The 27,206-nt window shown below is 36.3% G+C and overlaps 1 protein-coding gene and 1 long non-coding RNA gene across 2 annotated transcripts in view; one reads left to right on the forward strand and one right to left on the reverse strand.

Annotated features, from left to right (window-relative positions):
* LOC117239311 (lachesin) overlaps positions 1-27,206 on the reverse strand; it is a 274,618-nt gene that overhangs the window by 112,189 nt on the left and 135,223 nt on the right. Inside the window, exon 2 of the mRNA XM_033504802.1 lies at positions 6,980-7,082. Within this exon, the coding sequence (XP_033360693.1) occupies positions 6,980-7,034 (55 nt within the window). The 5' untranslated portion in view covers positions 7,035-7,082. The remainder of the gene's footprint in view (positions 1-6,979; positions 7,083-27,206) is intronic.
* Positions 6,884-26,729, forward strand: LOC117239312. The gene is made up of 3 exons (XR_004494416.1): positions 6,884-6,897; positions 21,894-21,901; positions 26,638-26,729. It is a non-coding gene; the product is annotated as an uncharacterized LOC117239312 (long non-coding RNA).

The following is a 27,206-nucleotide window of genomic DNA, read 5'->3' on the forward strand; positions in this document are numbered from 1 at the left end:
TTTGTGCTATTTTTCATATTCTTTTTCAGTGGGCCTGTTGCATTTCCTTCTTAGTTATTTCCAAGCTATTAGCTATTTCTTCGCCAAGAAAACTGCAAACCCTATCTCATATTCGCAGCCATCTTCCTTATCGATAGTTTTATTACGCTCAACATCTCATCGAACGATTTAATCGACATTCTCGTAAAGCTATAAAATTTATTTTCATGTTTGTTAATGTCGTTAAGAAGCATGGCAAACATTCTTTTTGTACGGTTTCCCTTTAATAAGAAATGCACTCGGTATTTTCTTCCCTTTTCTTTGAAAGCAACTTTGAAAGCAACTTTGTGAGTACAACACTTTCCTCGACATTCATTCTGTTCGACAATATTTACGATATTGGCAACTTCGAGTCGCCGAGCTCCGTCGTCGAGTTTGAACTTGGCTTTTGGTCACCGGCGACTGGTTGACATCGAAACAAAACAAAAAACATAAAAAGCGAGTTATGTATCTATTATGTAACAATATCTTTACGCACTGTTACTTTGTGAATTACTGCAAATTGCATCGATTTTGTAGCAAGTTTGATGCAAAAGTGTTTTTATCTTTTTTCAGAACGAAATTATCAAGTATCAATCTTAACGTGATTAGTGTTGAATAGCTTTTTCTGCTTATTTCAAACAGAGCTAGCGCATCGGTAATTACATTTCGTTGAAAGTCCACTGGATAAATCCTTAAATGTGATTTCTCATAATATAGAGAAATACGTTTACGAGAAGGGCGACGTGGCCGTCATAAATACCGCAACAACAAACTCTATTTATCCATGTGGTACCATAACTAAGTGGCAGTGGCTCCCTGTGGCGAATAGCCTTTTAACCGTTCCTATCGGTCTAAAAAGCCTGAGGTTCTGTTACTTACTCAAAAGGCTATGTCGTTATTCAGCTCAGAGGTCGTGTGCCCAACTGAATCATGCTGGATTTAAGTGGATTTTACAAACTCCTCTACGCCCAACTATGACGATGCATTGCTGTTGCAGGGTCGTTACGACGCCATTCTACCGCAATATAAAGATTATTTCCATCAAATGCTGCAAGTACATCGACGATGAAATAAGACCATTTGATTTCACGAATTTCATCATATGATATCGTAAATCTGCAATCGCATTACCACGACGACCGTGATACAAATTTAATTTCTGCTCACGGCCCCTTTTTCATGAATTTTTAAACGTTGACAATTATTTCGGTATTGACAAATTTTAGTTATTTAATTGATGCACATGCTGAGGCATCTAAGAGTTGAAGCTGAAACACTTTTGTTGTTATTAAATTTGATCGGAAAATGTTTCAGACAAAAGTTGGATAGCTTCAAGGTTGGGCATATTTTGACGTGACCAATTTTTCTGTAGCCGGGAGCATAAAGGCCGTGTGAAAGTCAACCTTGTTTTTATACAAAATAGAATCATATACTTTTTAATACATTATTCAATGCAGCTCACGATTCTTTATAAAAAGTTATTAACGTACCAATTGCGAAAAACTACCAGTTTAGTAGACATATTATTTTGTATTTTGTAGAACTTACCGTACGACACTACTTTTGCGTTTGTTCTCGTGTTTCGTATTGCGTTGAAGTAATTTTTGGCATATCACTCAGACTGGAATTTTATTGCAGTAATTTTTTGTATGGCCAAATTTCTACCATCTGATACATTGAACGATTTCTTTTTCATTCATAGTAGTTGGAATGAGATAATAATATTTTTTCGATGCCATTTTGTTTTCTGAAGATCGATAAAAGACAGTGGGGGCTGTTTCTCCGTATCATTTTTAATTATGTTTTTTATCAAACGTATTTTACGATTAAGTTGCGCAAGATGCTTCGTTACAATAAAATAGTAATTTTAAATTAATATGTGCGAAGAATTAGCATTTGGCTACTTGTCTATAATACTATGAGGCGTGAACTTTAGTTTGATTATTACGTAATTGTTTAATGATATACTCGTTGTTTGCATTGCAAAGTGTCGGAAAAAGTTTACTTCGTAAAACAAATTTATTTATTATAGATATATAATTGACCAAATTATTACATATGAAGACTAGAACAATCATGCAATGTATCTTCTTGGCTTAAATTTCTGGCGCTCTAGAACCCCGTTACCATTTTCGTGTCACTTACAACGTTACCAACAGAGTACGAAAACATTGTTACGCTTACTGTGCTAAGAACAATAAATTCCATTGCGGGTCACTTCAAAATGACAAAAATCTGTGAAATAACTGAAAATCTAAGAATATTTGTCGGGACAGTAGCGAGATACAGGCAAACAGATAAGCAAGTTAAGTGTCGTAAAGTAATTATGAAACTAACTTCCTCGCAGTTCTATCTTCGCAATTAGTTTCATTAAAATCAATCAGTTAATTTGTTTATAATTAATTTGCGAATTCTTTCCCCTTTTCTCGTTTTACTTTACAGCAATTAGTTAATTTACTCTAGTTTTAGATGTAATGGGTCATCAGAAAGATAAAAAGAAATACACGTGTTATAACAATCACTGAAAAATTTTTTCTAGATAAATGAGTCCAACGTAAACTATTATTACGTGAGATAAACTGCAAATTATGAGCATGTGACCAGTAAATTTTATTTTTTAAAATATGTACATCTATGATGTATTTTTGTGAAAGAATCTTTTAAGGATGTTTTATAACTTTGAAATTATTCTGTTTAATAATAAAAATGTTTGATACTACTCAATTTAATATGTAATCAACTTTTGTTCGTTGAGAGCATGCAACGCCATCGCCATTTTTCTCGATCGCCTATTTCTTTATATACAGGACGGTTGGTAATTGGCGGTACAAGCGGAGAAGGGGCAATTTTACGCGAAAAAAGAAGTCGAAAATATAGAATAAAAATTTCTTTTTTAATTCTTTTTTTTTTTAGTTTTTCCATCGAGACAACGATCTACAGTGAGATCCGTTATAACGTACCGCACGCGTACCGAGCGAAAGTTCAAAGTCGACTTTCTCGAAAACAAAGCCTCAAACGAAAAATTTTTATTGTATATTTTCGACTTCTTTTTTCGCGTAGAATCGCCCCCTTTCCGCTTGTACCACCAGTTACCAACCACCCTTATATATGTGCCTGGAATTCAATATACACATATACATATTACTAAAGTACCCAAGAAATATTCGTGCGACACAAATCGTCGCTGCATCGAGTTTGCAATTGCCTTAATCGTACGAATCAAACGTCTCTACTCTCTATAGGTACACGTGCATTTACACATGAAAGCTGTTTGGCCCTTGCTAATACTTCTTTAACAAGTACTTTATCAAGTGACTGTCGTTTACGAGTAGAGGACGCTAAAATCAATATCGAATTTCTACGTCGGTATGGTAGTCACGTTGAGCTACAGAGGCCCATAAGGTAATTTGTCTATACGTATAGCTCGTCTGTGCTATGTGTTGCACAACCGGTACTAAATACCTGCAATACCGATGATTTTATCATTAACGAAATAAAATGCTCTGCCTTAGATTTCGAATTATACGTAGAAGTACGTTTGGTATCATATACAGCCGGTGGTCAAAGACAAATGGTGGATAATGAAAATATATATCAATGAAGTTTCGTTATATATAGCTAGTTTACAAAAAATTGTGAATATTAATTTCAATAGTTTACCAAATAATCTATGTAGTATAGAAGCACATAATACATAAAACTAAAGAATATAACACTAGTACTAATTCGATTAAACTTTATTCATATCGACTTCCACTGCCTGTCCACTTACTTTTGTCTCCGACTGTATGTCGCGTGAATCTGTCGATGTGTTACCTCCTCATGAATTTTAACGCAACTTTCTTCAATATCTATATAGTGGTGTATAAACAATGGAAAAAATAATAAAAATTTCTGCCACTGAATTCCAAATGAAAGAGATAGGCAGGATTAGGATATTTCAAAGGTGGCGGTATAAACGGACGATTTAAAACAAAGATTGCATGTATAAAATATACAAAGAAAGTATATGTACCAATGTAGTTTTATGTTTAAACCAAAAACAAAGTCCGGACACCCGTTATACATATAGGAAGAAGTGTTCGGAATGGAACTATTCGACAAGTTCATTTTATCTCTAATGTAAGCGTACTAATGTAAGCGTTGACAAACACGTCTGTACAGAGGTAGCGTTATATACGTAAAAAATATGTTTGGTCATGTACGCGCTGAAAATTTCATCAAAATCGGTTAACGTTGCTACGAGCTAGAAACGGTTAAAAATGATGAAAATCGCAGTTTGCCACGATTTTTGGCCTATAACTGTAATAAATCTAAAGATTTTTACGCCTTTCGACGCATGCCGCTTGTTTCTGCATCAACCGATTTCGATAAAATTTTCAACATGTATATAACTCACATAAATCTACAGTACGTATAGTTTAAATTTTCATTACAGGCTTTGATAAAAAAGTTGTACAAATTCTAGTACTTTTTCATCTAGTAAACTAATCCTTTTAATTTGTGAAAAAAGTTCAAGTTTTCTAGTCCTATCGAGTCTCACACACGCCGGATAACGTTATTTTGAACTTTTGTTATTATTTTTTACCAAAGCATTTTTGAGCTTACGTTTGTATGATGCTTTTTTCTCATTTTCATGCGTAGAATACACTGGCAAGGTATTATTATACATTCCTCCCAAATTATTTATTATTTACGATAAAAATTTTTTTAATTGCGATGTTTGGTGATTGAATGCGCGTGCAAGCTAGTTTTCAGCTGGTTTAATAATAATTGAAAAACAAACAAAAATGTTTTTGAAATGTACGGTTTGAAATGATAAGATCGTTAAATGTTGCATTTCTGTCAAATATTAATAACCAAATACGTCTACTTTTCATTTGTAATATTAAGCGTTTAATGTTAATCCTGTATTTACTGTTTTTTTTCTCTTTTCTGTTATTCGTCATACGAATAAATTTTGGTTGCAATCGTAATAAATTTACGAACTGACAACGACAAGCAGAAATTAAAAACAGTAATGTGACGATCGATACGAAGAGTAGGGATATATAATAAAAGGCAACCCTCCTGACAAAGAAACAACTTCTAGGTAGAGATAAAACGATACAACCAATTTAAATGTCCATTTGGCAAGCTTCAGTAACGATCGGTAACTTGCGTGAAAATTCGCTACGAATTTCCACTCATATTAACTTCCCTGTGGTGAGATCTGGTAATCGGCAATGCCGAGCCAATAGTTGCAAAATTGTTTAGACTTGAGAATATATCAAATATCTCTTTATATATATATACCTTTATTTATAAAATATACCTTTGTGATATATTTGAAATATGTCACTTACGAAGCCATAATTACATTATATTTCTTATCTCCTAACTTTTTAATCCTATAAGTTTGATTTAAATACTTTGGAAACCATTATTGGTAATATATAGATAGAGAGTAATTAACAAAGGCATTGTTAATTACTAGAGGGTAAAGCGAAGTAAAGAGACACGTCGAGTTTAGTCATTTCAAATATCCCGCTTGTCTGTAGTCATTGTAACAACCAATTAGGGATAACAGTGTCGCCTCTTGTCGTATCCCCACTCTTTGCTAGGAGAGGGGAGAGAACAGCCCCTGATGGAGCCTTTCGAAAAATTGCTCACGAGGCAATCCTGTGCTAATCTCAGCTAAATGGGTGTTGAACCTGACTTTGATGGAAATGGTTGCATATATTTGTACAGAATGGATTTTTCAAACGGAGAAACAGTTCCGTATAAATAGAATAAATGGAAGCAGATGCTTCCGGGTTGGTCTAACTTGCCGATGAATTGGCTTTAAGTATTCGCAAAGGTCTCGATTGGCGTCAAGCGCTGATGTCAAATACTGGCATCAATTGCTGAGACTTGGAGAGGATCACTTCACCTTTATTGCAGAAGAACGGATTCCTGGGAGAGAACCGGGAACTCTCGCGGAGATGCTGAGCTAATTAGCAATTTTGAAGATTTTAGATCAGGAGGATGACTCCTGGGTGGGGGAATGTGACCAGCGTAACAATTTTGATTCTTCGAGTCGAAGTCAGAAGCCAAAAAGCCACCAGTCAGATTAAAAGCAAAAGGAGCAAACTTCAGTCGGTTTGGTAAATTTCACCACGTTGTAAAGTTCAGCCAATCTCATCTTGGAGACACAATTAGTATAACGTTCCCAATACGTCGTAATTAGGTGGTCCTTCGGGCATAGACGGCACGGATCGTCTATTATTCAAGGTCAGAATAAATTGCTTAACGACTGTCGGGCGGAGCTCTCTTCTGACGCCATTAGTATACATTAAAACTTAAGCTGATTTCAATAAAAATGCATAAAATGTTCGACTAACGGTACCTATCCTTATACAAATTTTCTATTGCAATATTTACAAATAGTATTTATTATTCAACTTTTGAGGCTACCTCTCCCGTAATTATTCTACTATCCAATAGTGGCACTAAACGTATTGACTGCTTTAAAAGTCTAATTATGTGCTGTAGTGGTAAAAATATATTTATTTTGATCATTTTATGTGGTAAAAATATATTTATTTTGAACGATGAAATTGAATTCTAATCACTATTCTTTTTAATTATTGTAATTTCTTTCTAGATGTCATTCGAGTAATAAAATTAAACTTGGACTTCTTTTATAAGATATGCATATATATTTCCATACACTACCCGGTACATCTGTCGTTTTCTCCTGAAAATTAATCCGACAGTAATCGATGCAATTGTGTAACGCGAAATTTTAATTTATTTCATACAGCTATTCTCGTTTCTTTCGTACGTCTGCGTGGAGTTTATTTTCAAACGATCAGTGCTTTCTGTTAAATTGCAAATGCGATTTGAGATTTACAGGTACGAGCTGGCAGTGTGTGATTTTGAATATACTGTAGAAAAATCAGCAATCAGTTATTCGAAGAAAATAAAACTCACTCACATAAGCAAAGATGCAGAACTGCGGTGAAGAGGGCTGCGAGTTTCCGTGCTGCCATGAGAATTAACCACTTTTGCGATGACAGTTTGGCACACTACTTGATGATCTGAAAGTAGACAAAACTCGATTTGTTTTTGTTTTATTTATTTTGTCGTATAGAAAAATGTATATATTTTATATGTCGCATACTTGAACAGCAGAACAGCGAAATGGAACTTTGTTATAGATACAAGATTATTATAGACCTTTTCTTATAATGTGAGTAAATAAGAATGAAATGCGATACCTGTAAAAGAGTATCAATAAAACAAAGGTAAGCTACCAGTATTACTTTTGACTAAAAATGCCTAACAACTTAAAAATCGTATGCAATTTGTTTCTTATAAGAAGAAAATATTTAGCATTTGTGAAAAACATTTTAGTTAAATATATTAATGAAAGATTTATCAAATATGTTTGTATATAGATGTACCTATTGTGGTCTGTTATACAGACTGGAAAGATAGAGAAGGAGCACATGGCTAAAATAAAATCCTTCTTCCCTTATGGCTCAACGAATCAATCAATCTTAACGTGTGACGTCTCGTTTAATAGATATTTTTAATGTCTACAATTCTCATTCTAAAATTTTTACGACCCGATTACTAGGATCGTTGTCATATGCAAAAAAAATCTGTTTTCCACAAATTTGGAGATTATTTGCACAGACCGTGCAAGAAATTTCGAGTGGTAAACATATAGGATTTGTGATTTTTATAAGTACGCGCAAGAAAATTTCAGGTATCATCTCTTTTTTTTTTTACTCTCAATTTGCGCTTTACAATCTGTCCAGCTGGATATTTGGTAAATTTTTCCAGTTTTACTACTAAATAATGTCCAGTTTGTCTATTTTATTTCTTCAGCGAGATCGGTGGCATGTTTTCTTCTTTGTTCGTTTCAGCAGCCTTCTTTCTTTGCATTTTTTTGCGGATCCACCGATTTCTTCCTTGACTATTGATATTTTTAAGTCATTGCGTAAATCCTCGTCTCTGACATACCATGGGGTGTTAACTATCGTTCTGAATATCTTTGTATTTTTATTTATGTGGCTTATTGCTGCTGCCCTCCACACTGGTATTCTGCACGTACAAATTGGTTTTATTATCGTTTTGTAAATTTTTAATTTATTTTCTACGCTGAGTTTAGAATTCCGACTAGTTAGCCAGTACATCTTTTTTCCGTATTTCATCTATAATTGTTTTAATATGTTGCTTCCACGTACGTTGTGGGTCTAAGCGGAGCCCTAGGTAGTTAATTTGCTTTGTTTGTGCGTGCCATTCAATAGGATATTTGGTGATTTCCGTTTTCGTAGTGTAAATATAGTATGGTTGCATTTACTGGGGGTTGCTTTCATTTGTTTATCTTGCAACCATTTTTCCGATATGCTCTTGTAGTAATGTGACTGTTGTTTCTGGATCAGTGTGCCTGGCTAGCATAGTCAGTATTTTGCTGTAGGTATCATCTTTTGCAGAATTTGGTCCCTTTTGGAGATGCAAACTCTGTCCCTGTGCGTTCTTTATCGCACGCGATAAAACGAAGGCATTTGGCTGAAAACAAGAAATCGTCGTTCTATAGATTCTCCACTGGATCACCGCAGCAATCCCCTTGCTGCATCTAGCAACCTGCGACGTATCAGCAGGGTCTCAATTCAAACAGCTACTGTATTTCTTTATTTGTGATGTAGCTTAACAGCAAAGCGATTGCAGAAGTTGAGATTTCACAGAGCGTATGCTATGGCTGTTGCCACGATTTTTCGGGGATTTCCGGTAAAAAAATAAAAAAAGAAAAAAAAAGAGGATTCAAACAAAGATGGATCAGCTTCTAGCCGGCTATAAATTGCAATATAAAAAGTTTCATGTAATTCTAACCATCTTTAAACACATCTGGTGAGCAGCCTGTTCGTTTTCTCAATAGGTAAACCCAACCGTGTTTCTAAAAGAAACACCTCAGTTATCGTAACTGCTTCTGGTTAATTTCGTTTTGCAAAGAGAACAAAAGCGTTGGCGAAGAACATCGTAAATGTTTCTTTCCGACTGAACTCTCCACTACCACCCTGTTGCGTAACATGTTTTAGCGATTTTAGAAATTTAGCAAAAGGTTAGAACAATCCTGGAGGGATAGAATCTTTTCGAGAATTAAAGGAAAACGTTAGGAGAACTGTATAAACATAAAGTTGGAGTTAGTTGCAGATTTAGTATAAGTTTAACTTATTCCGCTGTAGATTTCTTTGGGCTTTTTCATTTTTAGCTTTGCACTTTTTTATTTCCCCTATTTTTCTATTCCTCGTTATTTTTTAGATCTTTTTTATCTAGTTCCAACGCGAGTGATTTGAGTGTGTAATGTGTAGTGTGTAATGTGTAGTCTATACACTGCGTATTGTAGTATCGTGCTTATTGTATACTTTGTTTGCAAGAAAACAGAGGCCATGTTCAGCATGTATTGTAATATAAAACGATTGATTTTCCTGTGAACAGTATGGACACTCGCGGTGATTGTGCTACGGACGAGACAATCGCGATGCGTGTGTGAAATTTGTATAAACATTGTTCGTATGTGCTACTATTTAGTAATTATTTATGGAGGCAAAGAATCAGAGGAAACTTTGATCCTCTCTACTCGAAAATTCCATGACGCTGAGTTATGGAGTTTAATGACTAGGCAGGTATAATGTTTAATCTACGATTTCTCTTAAAAGACGCATAGGATGGTTTACGTCTTTAAACGTCATAATCTTCTTTTCTATGATTTGTACAAGTTATTTTCATCTTACTTTGGTTTCAAGAATCATCCCTTAAATCTTTTTACAATTGTTGTCGATCACCCTGTATAACGAAGTGGTATATGTAAATGATATTGTCAGGAGCTATGAGAATAAAACAAATCGATTCAGCGTTTCATCGAAAAATACGTAAAAAAATACATTATACATAATTTGAAGGATATCGTGGGACAAATATGCGATATAATTCTTTACCAAGATTGCTTTTTAGATTTAAACATTAGATTCAGCCAGAATCAAACATGCGATAATCACTTATTATACATGTTATAGTACCACGCCAGAATAATTTACTTATAATTCTCAATGAGAATTGATTGTAAAATTCTTCCAAATAAAAGAAAAAAGATTGCTTTTGCACAGTTTAGCAGGTTATCAACGTTTCTCTGCACGCAACAGATTACATTCTTTTCATCTTTTCTATTGGCATCGTGTAGCTGATTATAAAATACGTCCAGATATGTATAATAACGTCACTTTGAGATGATCTTCAGCTTCAAAGACTATAGCTAAATGTGTCTATGTCTGTCGAGATTGGCTGCGGCAAAGACCCAGTGAATGTAAATGAACATGTTTGCACTACAGATGACCACTGCTAATCCATCAGTGTATCGATGTACCGTTCCCAATAAATTACACAAAACGAGAAAGAATTTGGAAGCCTACAAAATTAGGGCAAATCTAATTTTTCCTTCCGCCTACACGCATTTGGTATAGCATGAAACTTTTTAACTGTGTGGCTATATTTTTATTACACAAAATTACAAAATGGCCAAGTGGTACAACATTATCAGACTCCATACCCAGTGGAAACTTGCTCGTTTGCACTCAGCGCCAAATGTAACTAGAACGTAAAAAGTAAGAGATTTTCGTGCGGACTTAAATAAAAATAGATTAGATAAGACGAAAGAGATAAGAGAATGATGGAACAAAAGTATACAAGCATAATATAAGTAGTAGATAGACGCCCATTCAAGTAACATGCTAAACGATTACTATAGAACAGAATCAAGAAGGCTAAAAAGAAATCGGACGTACTTGTCACAATGGCAAATCAAGGAAGACTTGGTAGCTCCAATATCTGTGGCGTATAATTGCACCATAAACAGTTCCAATGAAAGCCTATCAATATACAGTGACTAAATTAACCTCTCAGGTTAAACCTCAGGTTGAATTTTATGCGGAGCTGTTTCTCTGTACGGCAGAGTTTGACGCGAATTACGCGTAAACGATACAGCACTGTAACGTGTGATGGATAATGCTGTTCCCTACACAAGCATATTGCAACGAAGTTTTTGATAATTAAATTATAATTTTTCTTAAAGATATGACACATATACTTTAACTTTAATAATTCACTTTAACAATTAATAATACAATTGAGTGTGATATATTTTAAAACACGGTACGACACATAGACCCATGTCACAATTGTTTTTCAAATTACTCTTCGTTTTATATTTTAAAGCGACATTTTGATGTTGGAGATTCTAAAAAATTGTAAGGATACGGGTTCGCATGTTAAAAAGAGCATCTAATAATGGTATACTTATTTTAACGAAAAGCAACAATTGGTACCTGACACTGGCGTATCAAAAACAAAGGCTATATATTCTATCTGTATATTGTTAATACTGTTATAAAACGTTGTGAGGGCAAAAGAAACGTGAAGCAAGACAAATTAAAAAGATCATTTAGTTCAAACGGTGAGTTAATATGTCATTACAGTGAGCCACTATAGTGGTGCGTCGTAATATAAAATAACATCCGCACCTTAGTGGTGCATCGTACCTTATGATGTAACATGTCCCAGATATTATATTTCCGTATATATTTGTTTATAATATTGCGAAAGAATTGATTGTGTTTTTAAATGTGTTAAATCGAATATTATAGTTGATAAGAAACATTTACTTTGTTCATTTTATACACATACTTTTTTAAATAACAAGCGGTAAATTAAATTGTCATTGTAAAAAAGCTGCAATGAGGGTAGTTAAATGGATTTGCCATATGAGTGAGTGAGTTATCGTATGTTATGATTTATTGTACGTGTACATATATCTGAACGAATTTTATCGTATTTTTTCGGCGCGATAGAAAATGATATATAAATGTATGTAAAAAAGCAGCCATAGCTTTGTAAACTTATAAAAATTGTGACTCTGGGAACAAAATTGTCTTGCATGATCCTACGATAAAAATTACCAACAAATTACGAATAAAATATTATATTCTTTGCCTCTTCATAAATTCAAGAGATATCTAAATGACATTACTCAAAATAGCACCCTATATAGAAAGTCATCAAATATTTATTTATACATATTGTAGTATCGTCGACGAGGGGCCTAGGGGGGAGGGTGTCGTGCGAATTGTAAACGAGCGGTTGCTGAGCGTGTGCATGATGGGACTTAAACAAAAGATATCGGACAAAAGACAAAGGGTTGCTAAGAGACATAAACGAATTAACGGCAGTATGAGTTGAGAAGCCGGAGAGTGCGAATTGCGTTGTCAAGATAGTGTCGTTAGCGTTGTTGAAGGAGAGTTGAATCTGAGTTGACGAGAGTTGTTAATTAATTATAATACGTTGTTACGATTACTTCATGTTAAATAACCATTGTTTTCTGTTCAATCCATTTATTATTAATAAACTAATTATTATTACTATATTTACGATACTACAATACTATACAGTAGATACCGTTTCGTCTTTCCTACATTTGTTACTGGAGGAATTTTTTCAAGGACAATTCTTGCAAAAATACTATTGTCCATCCTGCAATTTTATATTCTGATTTTGCCTTTACCATTCAGTACAATTGTTCACGATGACAAGTTAAATGAGTCGTTCACACATGAGGAGGAAAAAATATCCGGACGAGACACTAAGGAGAAACAAGGAAAAACGAAGCGACGCCATGAAGAATCGAAGAAGCTCCATCGGCTGAGTCACGGAAAATACGCAATAATCAATAGTAAAAAAAAGCTAACCGATAAAGGCAGAGGTAAAGATGATTAGAGAAAGTAATTAAAAAATACAGGAGATACAGGCAGGGTTAAAGAAAAAGTATTAGACAAAGAAATGAATAAAGAAGACAAAGCAGATCATATCGAGGATATGCCTAAGATGTACGAAACGAGCATTACTCGGAGAAGAATATATAATTACAATAATCTCGAAAAGCGATTACGTTAGTGTAGTACAGTATCGGGGAAAACCCTGGATAATTCAGAAGGTCTACTTGATCATGGGTCATCCACGTCTGTGGAACATGGGCGTGCCGAGTATACCGGAGCCATAGTATAAGAGGTAGCTGTTAGGCAGTTGAGGAGTAAGTGTTGTCAGCGTTGTCAAGGACGGTCAGGGTGAAAAAGAGCGTTGGAACCGTTGTGTCGAGAGTAGTGAGTGACGAATAGTGACTGCGTGGATATAGACTGTCGGAGCATCATACTTGATTTTGTGTTGACGTGAACGATATTGAAACAAATCATACCATTACCAAACCTACTAGCACTATACTTTCCCACAGTAGTATCGTGGAAAAATCATAAGAAAAAACTCGCTAGGAGTACTATTGTATAATGCAGTTAGTTGCGAGTTGTCGATTGTTGTGAGTCGTGAATTGTCACTCAGAAATTGAGTAGTTGTACAAATTTAGTTGTTTTACTTGTATTACATTGCTACATTAAGATATAGCTCTGATTAAATAGCCATAATTTATTGTTTCAATCACATAAATCTATCTACTAAAGAAATAAAGTCACTATACTAGTAAAATTATAATGAACATAGGTTCCACCCCGAAAGGAGTGAACATGATTGGTTTTTACAAGACGGAAATTAGATACAAACGAGGAGAGGAAAACAACGGGGCAATGACAGCAGGAAGGAAAGGAAATAGGAACTTTATAACAGATATCTCTAATAGGAAAAGATTTCCTATTAGAGTGATTCGTGAATTGGATCGATCAGCGAGTTAGAGGAACAGCAATCGTTCAACCAGGAAAATTTATAACGAAATGACTTAAGAAAAAAAGAGTGAAAGATGAGAAAGCGACCTTGAAAGATTCGAGGGCCATCCTGGTTCGGTTTCAGAGACACTCACATCCAAATCGATTACTGATTAGACACGGAAACATATGACTCAAGGTGGAACCGTTTATAGAGACAGCGAAATGATACTACAACTGCTTGGGGTTTGATCGAATATAAGCGAATAAATTATTTATTTTTATTAATTATTAATTGTTCAGAAACTAATTAGCTTATATTATTAAATAAATACATCAACGGCAAGGAGGTGTTTTATCTGTGCAAATAAGTTCCATGGAAATTTTTAGTGAGACTGCCGTTTTTTTACTTGGTAATAACATGTATTATGAAGTATTTTTATATTAACCCCTTAACCTACAACTACGGGTATAGCCCGTAGTACGATGATCGGGCCAAACGTAAAAGTTACGGGCATAGCCCGTTGTACGATGATCTTGTTTACGTTTTCGACCCAAAATTCTCGAACGTAAATCATAGGTTAAGGGGTTAAGTGTAATTAAGAGTATTAGTTATCACTAATATCAGTAACAACCGATGATAGTCGAGCATAACCAGAAAAAATTGTCGCCATCGATAACCGAATAACCAATTTCATTGCCGGTAATCAAAATAAAATTCTAGTCATGGGTAATGATTACTGGTAGGCAAAAGAAATTTTATTCAGTCATTCATATTGGTTATTTATAATAAGCTCGCTTAAAAATTAATATCTTTTAAACACTTTATTTTTTGAAAAATTTCTTTGACAAAATTTATTGATAACTCATTGCTATTTAAATAAAAATTAATTTTTATTCATGACCTTTTCCTAAATAATGCATAAAAGAACTATTATTTTGAATAAAATAATTTTTTAATTTTTCGCTGTAATTTTATATATATTAATTATTTAATAACTTTATTTTATACTATATTCTTATAAGAAGGCATTCTTTTGCTGCAAAAGTAGTAAATCAAGAAAATATTGTAATAAATTATTTTATATTAATACCCTCTATAAGTAGATAACATAAAAACTATCTTTTCGAGATACCACACGAACATAACTCACCATATTACCTTACATGAAATAGTACAACTCAAAGTAATATAAATTTCAGAAAATTATACTACTCGATCAATTTAAATTAAATTCGTTATCAGTTTTAGTACAAATAATTCTAAAATCCAATGTCTGGTTAAACTGAACAAATCGATAAGTTTTACCACATCAGTTTGATTTTAAAAAGCTTTCCAATTTTAAATGTATTAAAAATCGGCGAGAAATAATAATTTGTATGTATTACGTTCATTTTAAAAAACGGATATTGCCAGAATTCTGCACATAAATTTTTAATATGTAATACCAACATACATACAATGCATATTTCCTACATGGTAGAAAATAAAAATCATGTACTGCTAGGCTTAAAATGCGAAATCAAAATTAAATTAGTAATCACCGATTAAAGGAACAGCAACGTTTCGTACTATCGACGTTACTGAAAAGTACAGTAAAATTTGGAGCTGCAACGAGCACTCGTGTATGAGCAATCAAGCGTAAAATGCAATTAAGAGATAATGATGCATATAGACCTTTATAACGAGACTTTTTTCAAAAGATTCAAAAGATTGACAAGCGAATAAATGAATAGTTGAAGTAATGGGTTGTTGACTGATGTTACCTTCCAAAGTTTCAAGAGCTACTCCATTATTCAATGCCAAATCTTAATCAGTCCACGCTACCCTCAATTTTCAATGATTAATTCGAATCAGTCCATTATATTCTTAATTCGTTCCTGTGAAAGAAGTTATCGTCAATCAGAATCAATGGTGGTTTTGACAGTTTTTTTTCTTTCTTAATGGTTGCAGTAATAAAGGAGGGTGGTAGGGAATGATCAATTTTTGTGTAACTCAGGCACCAAAAATATTTATAGGACATCATGCTACAGGTTCCAACAAATTGTTAAAGCACAATCTTTTATCGGTAATATGATGGGGAAGTTGTAAAAAAGACAGTTGAAGTATGAAGTGATCAAAGCAAAAATTTGATAATCCTTAAATTCAAACGATCGTAACTTTGTAACAAATGGGATGAAACTTAAAAATTCAAATGCCATTTTATAGATAAAAGTTGATGTTTATATTGTACGACAAAAATAATTGACACAAATATTTTTGAACATTTCTAGAAAGCAGTAAACTATGATAACAAATAGCGGTGCATCTATTCGAAGAAATATGTTTGTAATTGTAGTGTGACCTACCTAGTAAAGCAAAATATAATATTTTACACATAACGAAGAGTTGTTACATTGTGTTTTTTTCTTTACATGACAGTGTACTACTATTTCCTACCATCCTCCTTTGATCGACCCAGATCGTTTGTTTCTCGAAACAAATATTTATGTAAACTATGTATATCTATGATGAAAACTTTTTACAACTTTTTTACAAATTTAATGGAAATTTGTGGGATTGCAGAATGACGAGAGGAAACACAGTACATACAGTATCCTAGTTTATAAAACAAACGTGTGCTTTAAAATGAGTAAAAATAATATTTCCATATTTGAAGTAAGTTTAACCTACGTATAAGTACGTATTAGACATTCTTCATCTATGTACATAAAGACTGTTTGGTGGACTTGGATATTACCATTATTTTTAATAATGATAGTAAACAATAATAAAAGTAAAATAATTGTAGTATCGTGGACGAAAGGCCTAAGAAATATCGGGCGAACTATGAACAATGTCGCGAGAGCCGAGGCGCCGTCGGGCCCATCAATGTGTCATCAGTCTTTTCAAGTGCATAGTTTCGTGGAAAAGACCTACGTGACCCTGGCCACGAGCGCCTGCAGAACACGTGTGCGGTGGGCCTAGGAAAAAGACAACGGAATGCGGCAACGGCCAGAGCGTTAGTCGAAAAGCAGAGTGCGAGTCGAGCGGAGACAGAGGTTGCGAGTGGCGTTGCCGAGAGAGTGTGGATTGCGCTGTTTTCTGTGCGTTTGGCGTGAATAGTTCAGGTTGAACAACAATCGTCTTTTTCTGTCTGATTAACATCTCTATTGTCCACTCTTTGTAAACACATTATATCACGATATTACATAATTATAAAAAAAATAATAGATCCTTTATAGTCAAGGCGTAGGCGAAAATATTTGTTAATAAAATTGTAAATTTTTGAGTCAATAAGAGTGATCACCTAAAGTAACTCGTTAGATTCGAATGTATTTGAGAAACTTGATCATCAGACGACTAAAAGTTGGTTTTTTAATTCCTTATATTTTTTGAGATATTAAGGTGACATTAGGTTTTTCAAATGGTATCGTATATGTATTTTCAACAGTAGTTGATCCAGTTGGACATTCTTTACAAAAAGGTATTAATATATTTATACCGAAAAACCATTAGTTTACCAGATATTTCAATGTCTCAAATTTAACACATACGAGACAGATGACATAGCATATGTATATACAATATCTAGCCGCAATGACCGACGACAACACATGTATGTCATCACTCTTTTCAGTCAATTCCCAAACAACAGTTTCAAGAATATTATAATATTAATATGAAATATTCAAGATTTATGTCACTTTAAACAATTCTTTTTTAACTGTATGTATAAATACCCGATTCCTTACTTCGATTACGATGGAAGTATATTTAGATAAAATCTAACACAGGATTTCGAAGTTTAAACATAGTTATACATTTCATAAAAAACACCTTCAAAAACTGAATATGCGGATGAATGTTAAGTGTACACGGAACGGTGTGGTTCTGCTGTGCGCCTTGTGTGGAGAGCTGAATGCAAAAGACGAAGAGATGAAAACTTGAGATTGGCGTGTCTAGAACATGGGGCAAGCGGATTTGTCAAGTATTCTCATCTTTGGTTACGGGTGCTTTCCTGAGCGTAAATTTAGCGCTATACAGTACCCGGGCACCTCTAGGGCTATAGGGGTTAGGGTTACGCCCAACTAGCGCACAAGGCACCCAGTACCTTGCTACCTGGATTAGCTAAGCCTGGCAGGGGCTGTCGCTCGTCTCAGGTCGAACGGGGCGCTTTCTAAGCCCTTCCGTCTCTCCAGGACGGTTCCGGAGCAGGTGGGACGCTGCTCACCCGCCGAAGGCCATTCGGAGGAGCCAATACCCCTTAAATCGGCCCACTTGCCAGCATCTTGGCCGTCAACCACTGCCACCACGAGTCCAAACCCATAATTGGTCGAGCAGAGGGGTCGCTACTCCCTCCGGGCTTACACTCGACCCCCGTGGTACCATCCTAAGTCATTGGTGGGACTATCGTGTGGATGTACGGCCACGTCACTATCGGCCGGCGACCTGCTAACCTGGACTCACGTAAGCGGGGGTCTCAAGGTACAAAGTACCCAGAAACTTATCCCGACGGTCCCATCCTTGGCATCAGGATCGTGGGTGCGCTACTACGCAAGGCCACGTAGAGAGAGTGTAACCGTACTTAAACGCCTTACACTCTCGGCGACCTTCCCTGCGGTGTACATAGAGGACTCACGTAAGCGGGATGCTTGTCCCGACTGGTAACAAAAACTGGTAAACAAAATGAGAACTGATCGTCGCCAAACTGTAGGTCACTCGCAGGTACGGAATGTACCCTCAAAATAAGGGAAAAATAAGGGACTCGATGGCAAATACTAAACTTCATGGCAGATAGATGGAATCAGTGGAAATAACGGTTAGTTTTCGACACGTAGTAACGGCAGCCTGGAGATTATTGCTGGTCTTAATATTTGACTTAAATTAATATTTATTTTATGCCCTTACCGAAATTATTCGGCAAATCTAAATATTTATCACGGACAACGACCCGCGGTAAATATTACAAGTTTCATGTAGAGACGTAACTATCGCGTTTTCATTTGTTCTGACGTTGACTGACAAGTCGATGAACGAGGTTTTTATTTGAGCAACAAGTTTGCACACGCATGCACGTATTACAAGTCCTTTTGTTTCAACTTACACGTTATCGCTGCTCTGTTCTACTAATATTGAAATAAAATGAGTATAAAGGAAAGATTCTATGAATTACTGTTCGAGACAGTGCAGATTGAAAAGTAACCACGATAACAGGTCTTGACACATATACACCGAAGCATAGAGAAAACCGTTCGAAAATTGAGTCGTCGAAAATCAACATGGAGGACAAAAAGCTTCTTGTTCTGCGCGTGTGTGACATGCTATGAATGTCTCAGGCAGAGACAACGAGACTTTATTCATCTCTGTCTGTCTCGCAGAACGACAACCTTCTCATCTTTCATGTTGCCCTTTCACTATTTAGCATTCGGACAATTATCCCTAGCCAGTACTAAAATCTGAAATTATACGATCGTAGTCCAAAACAATACATTGTTTTTTAAATTTGCTCACGCGTGAAATTGGCTTCGAGTAGATTCTTTTGAGCCGGCAAGCAACACGTACGTAAGTATACATATGTCGCGTTAATATTGCGCACATATGGGTAAAAATAATATTTGTGTAATGTAACGTGGTATAATAAAATTGTCTAATATGAGATTTTTAAAAAATTAATACCTCTCGAATGAGAACACCTTTATTAAAAATCACTACACGTTTTAAAAGTAAAATATGTCCTTTCTTGAAACTTACCGAAAAATACAGTTGGAAAATATTCAGTTTCTTCATAACGAAATAAAAATGGTAAAGATGATAAAAAAGCACAAATTAAAAAAGTGGCTTCCTAATATGAAATCCGTATGTCTGTTCGTTTTTTTTCTTTCTTCTTCACACATTGGGCATACAAAATCTACTTTGCAATTTTGGTGGGCTTTATTACGTGCATCTGAAGAGTAGAAACCTGTGCAAATAAAGCATTCTGCATTATAATATTCTTCATAATCACTTTAATCATAATCAGAAAAGAATTTTCCTTCACATTCATCAGTCGTGTTCTTTCTACGCGTCCTCTTTTAGTGAACTTTTTGAAATAATCTTTTGTTTTGGACCATCTCTTTCCCGCAGTTCCTTCTGTGATTGACGAAGGCTATTACAAATAAACAATTCAAGGAGCATTTGCTGTATATCCGATCTCAGCAAACCAAAATATCTACTATTCATATCAAGACAGCTAGTGTTGATGAGCTTACATAACGTTCGGGAATTTATGGGCATAACAAAATCTATAACCCACAGCATGTTCTCTAACCGCTTAAAACCGCTAACACAACACGCTCACGCCGGCGTGCACCACCGGTGGCTCACATTTGAGTATTCCATCGGACGATGCGTACCACCAAAAGCTTAGTTGGTTTAGTAACTAGAAAAAATTGCTATATAGTTGAAAATTTAAATCATGGAAATTTAACGTATATTAATTGAAAAAAAGTAGGATTTATTTAAAAAATAATTCAATAATATAAACTTATTATAAACATGAATACGAGCGCCACGTCACGGCGAGAAACACAAATAGCAGCGCCGGTGTGAACGTGTTCAAACAAAATTGGATATAATATTACATCATAATATTATAATTGTCACATAATGGAAACTTTCGAGTGTCCTATATTCGAAAACAATAACATGATGGCTATTAAATAGCTTCAAGCTTAAGACTTCATTATTTAATAATTAAAAAATACGGCAGTATTTATGAAAATGATTATTCACTTAGCATCTTGAAACTATTTGTAACTTTATTGAATCTTCTGAAGAAGATTTTCTACAACGCATTGCACAATGTACTCTACCAAGACACTTAATTGATTTAAACGACTATGTACGGAGCAAACAACTGGTAAATGGATTATTACGCGACAAAACAGCTTCGCTACAGGACATTCGAGAGTTCTGTACCAAAGATAGCTAGGATCTCATATTAGAGAACCGTATTAGAGAACCTTTACACTCGTTTTATTGCAATAATACATGCGATTTCGTGTCTCTACATAAAACTTCTGATATTGGCTGCAGCTTAGCAGAAAACGTTAAGATTTGCCAATTCATTTCACTAAAAGTACGAAAGAGATATTGATTTCATAGCATTTTGGATTTATATCGACATTGGTTGGTAAATCATAAGATTTACCGGGTAAACCTGACGTCAAAAAACGCGTTTTTCGTGTTATCACTATGAAAATGTTGCAGACACACTCCTCGACAAATTATAGAAATATTATTTATTTGTCTTCACAATTTGGCCGAAAGGGGCTAATTACGTCACTTTTTCTCGTTTATGTGGCACTGTACTGTATCATGCAAATATGCCCTATGACTAGTTATGTGCTGACTAGAAGAGTGATTTTCCAGGGTCAAGAAATAAAGACGCGAGAACTTGAGCCTGTTTTATGAGCATTATTCATCTTGTTCATATATTTCATTTAATTACGTTCAAAAGCCGCTTTTTGCTTCTTGCGCAAAACATACTTCTTCGAATTGCGTTACTTTCCACGCAGTGGTGCGACGTAAAATAAAATAGCGAGTTCTAAACATGAAGGTATTTCTCTTCTACTCTATTTAAAACTCGCGGTTACTGTGATATTCGAATTCCTTGTTATGTTATATTCGATACTTGTAAAGTGATAAAAAATTAGATAGCAAATAGAACGCTTTGTGAATCTGCATTATTAAATTTTCACTGTGGTTTTATGGTCATAAGACCTTCATTCAGTGATTTTAAAATTGTCGTTATCAAATCTTGGGTTGAAAAGCAAGTAAGCAACAACATATACTGCGATGGTGATTCAGCTTTGATCGGGATTCAGCTTTGTACGGATTATACATATAAATATACATACGTATATTATTGTTAATACTTTTATATCCAGAATTCGTGGTTCCATCGGATTCGACTATAAAAAGTAAAAGTTTTATTAGAAGAAAGAAGAAATAAGATTACTTTTTAAGATTTGATTTATATTTCTATAATTATTACGATTTAACTACTAATTTTATTACAATTAGACTTGTAATGATGATTTTTCATATACAGAGTGAAGCATGTAACTGGAACCACTTTGGTTACTGTGTAATGATTTTAGTGAAAATGTTTTAGGTGAAAGTTAAATAGGTTGCAAACGGTGGCGGGGCAGCCCGTTAAGGCCCCAAACGGAAGATGATGCGCCGCGAGTTCGAAACCTCGCTCTGGATATATTTGCAAAGGATGGAAAACCAAAATCTCCCTTAAAAGTAATATACAACAAGCAAGCAGGTTCCTTTGCATGTTGCGGTTGTACTTTCTGCGAGTGCTTGGTAAGCATACCAAGGCCGACGATATTACTCGCACTGGCCTACCGTCTCGCCCGTGGAGGTTTTAGCCGGTAAGAATCCGGCACTACCTTGGCCGCCCTGTTCCCTGCTTGCAGGACGTGAGGTCAGGTGCCTGTAAAGATTTCCTCCACATAAAAAAAAAGACTTTTTTGCTAAGAAGGCTACGTGGGATGACCGCCATCAGAATCGTAAGGGAATACCGGACGATATCGTATGCGTCGGCGTCCTGGCGGTGTCTCCTCCGTTCGAGCTCCAGGTCTTGGCGCTTCGACGGGTGTATGAAAACCGGGGGGAGGGGGGGGGGCAGGCGGAGACTTGCCCGAGACGTTCGGGGGGAAAGCTAGACAAGAGGTGTGGGAGCGGTGGCGCTCCGACCTACTCGCCGAAGATCAGATCCGTGGCCACCGAGCCGTTAGATCGGCCCTCCCAAATTAGGTGGTTTGGCGGGACCGCGGAGGGTTCCAGCTATCCTTCCGGATGACGCAGGTGCTCGTAGGACACGGAGTATTTGGGAAATATCTGCAGAAAATCGGAAGAGAGGCGACGAACACCTGTCACCATTGCGGAGACTGCGAGGACACGGCCCAGCACACGCTGGAGTTTTGTCCGGCGTGTGAGGCCCTCCGTCGTATTCTGCGACTAGCGATTAGCGAGAGTTCAGACCCCTCGTCAGTTGTGAAAGCAATGCTGAGGGGGCAACAAAAGTTGCTCGCAGTCCGCTCCCACTGCGAGGGAGTAATGCTCGTAAAGGATCGGAGAGAGCGGGAGACGGTGAGAACATCCCACCCTTGTAGGATTCCGCTCCGAAGGGCGGCCCTACGCCGCCCTAGGTGGTCATAGGGACTGACACAGTGAGGAGGATCTGGGATCTCCTCAGACTTGCACGACGGCCCAGGGGATAGCGTTGAGAGGGGCGGTCCCTCCCAATGCCCAAACTAACCTAGGAACGACTCCCCCAGAATGAGAGAAGACGGAGGAGTGCTCCGGCAGTAATTCGGAAGAGGTCCCAGGGCATCCCTGTTGAGCATCAGGCGAACTACCGTGGGGTTTAATCGGTAAAGTTCGACACTAAAGTCCGACTTCCCTGTAGCGGCGGGTGTCCATGAGGATTTCCCCACGTATAAAAAAGAAAGGTTTCCAAGGGGAAGATAATTTGACATTTTACATATAGCAATTCTTCTGAACATTCTACGTCAAAAAGTATCAAGGCACAATATTAAAAAACGGTCAAAGATTCCCGAAATATTTCAACTTAAAGAATGAGATACAAAGTTCTAAAATATCTCATAAATTATTGATTTTGCCGGTCGAGAGTGCCACGGAAATTTGATTATACTTCCTAGAGAGACTATTTTAGTTCGTAACATGTTTAAACTTTGCCTATGTAAATTTTTATAAAGTTAAAGAATTAAAGAATTCCGATAAATTAAAATACAACGCGTGGGTATATAAATTAATTAGAAGTATACATACAAACTAGCGTAGAGTGTCTATCTAATGAGAAATGAATTAACTTGTTAAGTACAAATACAGCAAGTATTTATCCGGGTTCTATGATCCGAATATAATGTTTCCCAGTAATGGATGTCTTTTTCCATTTCAAATAAGTACATATTTTATTACTGCAATTTTGGCGTAACAGTGTACATACAATGTATTGTTTCCTTTATTCGATCGAGTGAACTCCAATTATAAGAATTTAGTATGAAACTAATAGCGTTCTAGCTATGGAAACAAAATACGACGTAATTAGAAAACTGGAAAGCGATGCAAGTACAACAGAATTAGCAAAAGTACACGATGCTGGTAAAGCCAGAGTTATACACATCAAAAAGCAGAAACATGATATTAAAAATTATCTAAAGCACGTAGATTGCACAGATGCTGGCAACAGTAGAGAAACCTTAAATACACCTTAATATATATGTCGGAGATGAAAGAACACCGGAGTCTTTGGAATTTTGGTTAACCCCGCAACATTGTAACCTAGAGTCTACTATAGCTGTAATTAAACAATTGTAGTTATTCAATCCGATTGTAATTGTTCGAGAGTTGTGATAATGAGCTTGGGCTCGAGGCGACAGCCAGTCGCCAAACGTAGCCGCGGTCACGGGATGAACGCTTTGTCTAACAAAGGCATGGAATAATTCTATAGCTCTCCTTGAAAAGGAAATAGTTGTAACACTCGACAGTAAACATTCCAACGGTCTCTGTCTCGTAGCTCGCCACACGCAGACACTATTCTTCGAGTAAGATGATTGCCAGATGTCGATGCGTCTCCGCAGTACATGTTCAGCTAGCCCGAGGGCCTGTTATAAATCTTAAGATTTAGTTAACTAAAGTCCTTCAAACAGACAAACAGTCTTTGTCCCAAATACGGGAAAATAGGGGAGACCTATTTTTCAACGAGCGGCGTCTCCCACTAGCAACTTTCCCTCGAGGGCGGCTAGCATCTCTTTCTAACCACCGGTATGGAGATTGACCAATTAGCAGCAACGCCAATTTCCCTTACTTTCTAAACGAAGGCTTTTCTCGACGAATCCGATGATCTCGTGTCCTTAGACACACCCCAATATTGTTTTCCTCTGTGGCATCATCGGGACGGGAAAGTCATTCCCGCTCGCGATCTCATCGATGAAAAAGAATAACCCCTTGCGACCAGGGAACATTACGCATCCCACTTAGATTTTGTGAGTACGTTCATCTATCATCCCGTCGACCGCGGATTCGTTATTGAACCTAGGATCATTGTCATTAGTTTCTCGAGTACCTAACTACCACGGTTACTTGTCCGGTTCTCTAATAATCGTATTTGCACTAGTCAATGTCTTCTCTATTGCATAACGACAACGTGTAAGCCAAACGAAGATTCGTTTCACGCCCCTAACCCTACTTCTAATGTAAACCCGACATATATAATAAGAACGATTTCACAAAACTGGAGACAGCAAACGAAAGTGGCAATGTAGAGGTGCCTTGTCATACAAAAAGAATGTAAATGTACGTTTTAGTTACTTATGTTGAAAAAATTATGTGACTCGACAGCCGAAAGGATACGAGATCCATAAATATTTAAGAAATCTGTCGAATAATCTCAATCCGTATTTGAATAAATGAAATGTCATATCGGAAAAGTGATTATTCTATATTAATACCTTGTTAAATTCCATTATCCGAACAGATTTGTCTCTCTATTAGTTCGTGTAAAGAAGGCTCTTTTAAATCATACGTAATTAGGATATGAATGAATCGCTAGGGATATTTTGAAATTCACGATTTTGTATTCTAGCAGACATTAGCTCTTAGAAAAATAGAAAAATCGCAAGAGAAATAGATGCAAAGAATGGGAGAGGGCGAAAGACGGGGAGTGAAGAATCGGAAAGACGCGATTGATTTATGGTAACAAGAGGCCGCGAAGCGTGGTAAGTGGGCTATTTTTCAATGAACTCAAGGGAGAGAATGAATTCTCTCGGGGAAATGGAATTTTGAGCGGTTCGTGCTCGTTTCAACGGCATATCAAAAGCCACGGCTGGCCGTCATACGTGCCTCAGTCACCCTTCGGTGATTTCGCGGGTATTTCGATACTTCGCAGGCGAAAAAGAGAGGATAGAGGAGAGAACGACACGAACGATGGAGCACCGTAAGTTATGACTTTCGCCTCGGTCCTCCTGCCACAGCACTTTCCACTACCTCTATGAATGTATGCATGAGATACGAACTTTACGCTTTATGCATTGAACGCACTGGTGATAAGGAGTCAGCGATGCTGCCACCACGCCACAGAAACTATATCGCTTAACGCTTGAAGCTGCTGTCATAAATATCTGTTTTATCATCTAATCGGATACATATTCATACTCTCGACGCTAATATCCGTGTATGCTTTTAACTATTTGAGTTTATTACAATTTTCTAACCTAAATTTCTAAGAATAAACTTCATCCACTTAAAATAAAATATCTTACATTATGATTCTGTTTCTATACTGAGCGTACAGCGTTGTATCGTATTTCCTGCAATTTCCGGACACGTAACAAAAAGTCTTTTCAACCGTAATTTAATGCTGTCGAGTGTACTACAAATGACGATAATACTCATAAACGAATACTCTGTTTTAATTAACCCAATACTAGGAGTACAGTACACTTTATTTCAACATCGTTCAAATTGCATATCGCCTTCCTCGAAGAGTGTAATGTTATAACATTACACTCTTTTGCAGAGGTTTGAATGTTATTAAAGTGACTGAATACGGCTCTTGCCTGTGTCTTCAATCAGTCTCAATCACTTCTTTCAGTCTTGATAGCAGGAAAAGCAAAAAGATGCGGAAGAAGTTGGAAAAGGAACATTTGTAGCGTGTATGGTGATGCTGCTATTAGTGAACGTGGCATTTGAAAGTGGAGTGCCCTTAGAGTGCTGAATACTCGCGGCCTATGCGGTCCGTACGGACGGCGCGCGGCCAGCGCTGACGATCGCCGTGGACGGAGTACTTTTTCGCTAGACTGAACTCTGTTGATTAACTATTCAAAGCGCAAGAATTTGGGTAATAAACTAGAAAACAATAAACTAGAAAATTAAATTTAGTAAATATAACACAAGTTAATAATTCAGTTGTGTGTGAAAAATTTCAAAACAATTTTCAAATTAATAATCCGACATCGCATTTTCTGCATTCGTATCGTGTGTCGCTCCTTCTCTTATTTTTCACACAAACAACACATTTTCTTTTTGATAATTGTGTTGTGCCGGCACGATTAGGGCATTTTGATGGAAAATGCCTATCAATTAAACGAAATGGTAAATCTTCAGACTTTCTCTTTCCTCTTCCTAACATGCTTCTACGTTGGAAATATTTTCGTAAAATGTCATCAACGCTAAATGAAATTCACTAAATTTTTGCTTCGAAGCAGTAGATTTTTGATATAAAATATATTGATATATATAAGGAATGCGTTTATATTTATCTCGCACAAATGTAATAGTATTATTTCTGCGTAGGTGTTCGGAAAAATTGACAAATAGGCAATTCTCGCATATAGGCGTCCTTAGTCCATGCCGAACACTTACAGAAAACGCATATATGTGTCCTTAGTCCACACCGACAG

Source organism: Bombus vosnesenskii, unplaced genomic scaffold (assembly GCF_011952255.1).
Source record: "Bombus vosnesenskii isolate JDL3184/JDL3185 unplaced genomic scaffold, Bvos_JDL3184-5_v1.1 scf7180000013918, whole genome shotgun sequence".
NCBI lineage: Eukaryota > Metazoa > Arthropoda > Insecta > Hymenoptera > Apidae > Bombus > Bombus vosnesenskii.